The 3,886-nt window shown below is 41.3% G+C and overlaps 1 protein-coding gene across 1 annotated transcript in view; it reads left to right on the top strand.

Annotated features, from left to right (window-relative positions):
• The window catches only part of LOC107687459 (vacuolar protein sorting-associated protein 13D-like), a 53,301-nt gene that overhangs the window by 26,452 nt on the left and 22,963 nt on the right, over positions 1 to 3,886 (top strand). Inside the window, exons 47-53 of the mRNA XM_016484817.1 lie at positions 1,318 to 1,565; positions 1,679 to 1,870; positions 2,098 to 2,224; positions 2,441 to 2,583; positions 2,866 to 2,996; positions 3,094 to 3,269; positions 3,383 to 3,506. Of these exons, the coding sequence (XP_016340303.1) occupies positions 1,318 to 1,565; positions 1,679 to 1,870; positions 2,098 to 2,224; positions 2,441 to 2,583; positions 2,866 to 2,996; positions 3,094 to 3,269; positions 3,383 to 3,506 (1,141 nt within the window). The remainder of the gene's footprint in view (positions 1 to 1,317; positions 1,566 to 1,678; positions 1,871 to 2,097; positions 2,225 to 2,440; positions 2,584 to 2,865; positions 2,997 to 3,093; positions 3,270 to 3,382; positions 3,507 to 3,886) is intronic.

Genomic DNA, 3,886 nt, shown 5'->3' with positions numbered 1-3,886 from the left:
ATATATATATAAAAAAAAAAAAAAAGCTAACAGTAATAACACTGCTATCAGAATGGAGCCAAACTTAAAAGCAATAAACAATATGCCATGCACTGTTGAATTATTATCATATTACAGTATAACCAGAAATATTGAAATGTTTTTACTTGTTTACCAAAAAGAAAAACGTGTTGAACTGTAAACTATTTTTTTTTTATTTGCTGTATTGTTTGTCCTTTAATACCTCATTGATTGTACTTTCCACCTCTTTGCTGATGATGTGCTCTGACCACAGACACACACATGAGCTGAAACTCCACCAGCTGCTGGTGCGTGTTGTAGGCTGGGAGCAGGTGAAGCCAGTGTCAGTGGACAAGGTTGGAGTGTTCTTCCGCTACGCTGCTCCTGATCGAAACAACCCCTCGAGCACTGTGAGTTTTAATGGGTTGTTATGTAAAGAATGAAGTTTATTCGACATCCATTTGAACCACTAAACTCATTAGTAATTCATAAATGCATTATATTAGCGATTCTCTACATGCATTTTGAAGTCTTTGACTTCTCTCATGGGTCTTTTAAATCAAACTTTTTTTTCTGCTCTCTTATTTCATCATTTTGAAATGCAAAATCTTTGAGTAGTTCATGAAAAATAAAAATGCTTCATAAAAATGTAATGATATGGCTTTTCTAGGTTGGCAGCCCAATTAGCAGAACCAACATCATACACCCTCATGTATATGTAAGTGTTTGTGTCTCATAACATTACACTAAATTATTCTAGAGTGTGTACACAGTCTGTAATCTCTGTTCAGTTCTCAGCTTTGCCGCCTGTTCGAGTGGTTTTCTCTATCACTATGGAGGGCAGTGCACGTAAGGTCATTACAGTGCAGTCAGCACTCACAGTGAAGAATCGCCTTGAGGTTCCCATGGAAGTGCGACTAGACAGTCCTTCGGTGCCGGACAGTAAGCACACACCTTGTTGTCTATGATTTACCCATGTTTATCAGCTATGAATCTAATTTTAATTGTTTACCTTCTATAGAACCTGTTGTCCTGCCACCCATCCTGCCTGGAGAGGCCTTGGCCATCCCTCTCCATCTGACCTCTTGGAGGCTTCAGGCGAGACCTAAAGGCTTGGGGTTGTTCTTCTGCAAAGTGCCCATCCATTGGACCTCTGTGGAGCGGCCTGGTGAGGTCGGCAGCAGTAAGAGAGAGTGCCAGTCAGCAGACTTTGATGAACAACTCAAGCGCAACTTCAGGTAAAAACAGGCTGATTGGAAAAAGAAAATATCAAAGATGAATGAACCTCAAATTGTAAACACTTTTGTACTTTTTCAGGTTTTGTGTTGTCATTAAGAAAGAGAACTACCCCAATCAGCAGCCTGCCAAAACCGTGGCAGGAGGTACAAAGCAGATCTACCGCCAACCAGGTCACACCATCTATCTGCTGCCCACCCTAGTGCTGGCCAACCTTCTTCCCTGCGACCTTAACTACTACATCAAAGGGACCTCAATCAAGGGAACCATGAAACCAGGCAAAGAGGCAGTTCTGCATGCAGCAGACACGTCACAAAATATAGAATTAGGTAAATTGGAGTACATGATAATTTATCACATATTTAGCATAAATGTTGACCCTATTTGCTTTATGAATCCACATTTCTGTTGACATAAAGCTTCATGAGCTGTTTGTTCTCAGGTGTGCTCCTGGAGAACTTTCCTATGTGTAAGGAGCTGCTCATCCCCCCCGGTACACAAAACTATGTGGTGCGCATGCGGCTATATGATGTCAACAAACGGCTGCTCTGTCTCACCATACGGATTGTTTTCAGAGCCCATGGAGCATTAAAAATCCTCATCTCCGCTTCCTATTGGCTTGTCAACAAGACTGGTATGCTTTCATATCTATGCATTGACTATAGGTTGATTATATGAATTTAAAACCTTAAGGGGAGTTCACCTTCAGTTGCTGGTCCCCACTGACTTCCATAGTATGGAAAAAAAAAACACTATGCAAGTCAGTGGGCACCAGCAACTTGAAGGTGAACTATCCCTTTAACCGAACACAACTGTGCTGCACCACATCTGTAATATTTTCATTGATTATTGTGTCTGCAGGGCTGCCTCTGATCTTCCGCCAGGACAATGGGAAAACGGATGCCGCTGGGCAGTTTGAGGAGCATGAGTTAGCCAGGAGTTTGAGCCCATTGCTCTTTTGCTACACTGACAAAGAGCAACCCAATATGTGAGTGCAAGAGAAGGGGAAAATCCAAAGAATTCTCATTGTGTATTCCCACCATCCCCACCCATCAAATGCTTTTGTATATTTTATTTAATTAGCCTGCATAAATTCCACTGCTAGAGTCATTTATTCATTACCCAACATAGCAGAAATGTAATTTAACTACATAATTACCCTTTATTCTTTAAAGCTCTCTAAAGTCTTGTCCTCTTTTAACAGGTGCACCATGCGGATCGGTAAAGGGATCCACCCAGATGGTGTTCCAGGATGGTGCCAGGGTTTCTCTCTGGATGGGGGGAGTGGAGTGAGAGCAGTCAAAGTCATCCAGCATGGTAACAGACCTGGACTCATCTACAATATAGGTAATAAGGAATGCCTATCCTGTTTTAAGAAAAGCGTCTTTTGCATTGTAGTATCTGCAAAGTCAGGGGTGTCTAATCCTGTTCCATCATCCTGAGGAGTTTAGCTCCAACTTGCTGCAACACACCTCGCTGGAAGTTTCTAGTAATCCTGAAGACATTGATGACATTGATGACATGAAATTGTGTTTGATATTAAACTCTGCAGGACTGTGGCCCCAGAAGTAGGACTGTACACCACTGTGCTAAGTTGATTTAATAATGTAATGTAATGTCTCATTATAGGAATAAATGTGAGAAAAGGGAAGGGGCGTTATCGTGACACACACATTGTGACCTTTGCTCCACGATACCTGCTTGACAATCGATCATCTCACAAGCTAGCCTTCTCTCAGCGGGAATTTGTCAGAGGAAAGGTAGGAATGCATGTTTTCATTTATTTATAATACATCTTAAAAGACAGCATAATAGCCAGTAATGTTTTGTTTATGACAACCTGTTGTTTGCTTGTAGGGTACTGCAAATCCAGAGGGATATATCTCCACCCTGCCAGGCTCTAGTGTTGTATTCCACTGGCCCAGAAATGACTATGATCAGCTTCTCTGTGTCCGTCTCATGGATGTTCCCAACTGCACCTGGTCTGGAGGTTTTGAGGTCAACAAGCCTAAATCTTTCCACATCAACATGAGGTACCCAATGCCATCAAATATGTTCAATCTGTAGAGATGGCTGAGCAGAACAGAAAATGACTAAGAGTGGAGTGCTCAATTTCATAGACTTTTTCCTCTCATGTGTTCCATAGGGACACTTTGGGAAACTGCTTCTTCCTCCGAGCTGAGATTGCTTTGAAAGGGGCAACATATCAAATCTCATTCAGTGACACTGACCAGCTGCCCCCACCTTTCCGTATAGATAACATCTCTGAAGTAAGTCCTTAGAGGGTACACATTATCAAGTATTGTAAGGCTGTAGAACGGTTCAGAAGATTTGAGAATAAAGAGTATCACTAAGATGGTTGGGAATATGACCTAGCCAGGAACTCAGGTCACCCACGGGCATCACAGCTCAATTTGTCAAAACACATGAAATAAGAATGCAGTGCTAACCACAATCTCAAACCTAAATCATATATTATAAACAATTGTAGTGCAGCTCTTGAATTTCAGAAATGTCAGTTTTGCTCAAGGCAGACTTGGGTTCTGTTTGTGCCTTTGACTTCTTAAAATAAAATTATTATTATAGAAAATATGTCCTTTCAGTGTTCAATTCTGGACACCATAACATGTATGAAAGAGTAGGCATAAAT

The sequence above is a fragment of the Sinocyclocheilus anshuiensis genome, unplaced genomic scaffold (assembly GCF_001515605.1).
Source record: "Sinocyclocheilus anshuiensis isolate Anshui unplaced genomic scaffold, SAMN03320099.WGS_v1.1 scaffold1114, whole genome shotgun sequence".
Lineage (NCBI taxonomy): Eukaryota > Metazoa > Chordata > Actinopteri > Cypriniformes > Cyprinidae > Sinocyclocheilus > Sinocyclocheilus anshuiensis.
The sequence above is the reverse complement of the archived record's forward strand: the minus strand, read 5'-3'. Positions and strand labels throughout refer to the sequence as shown.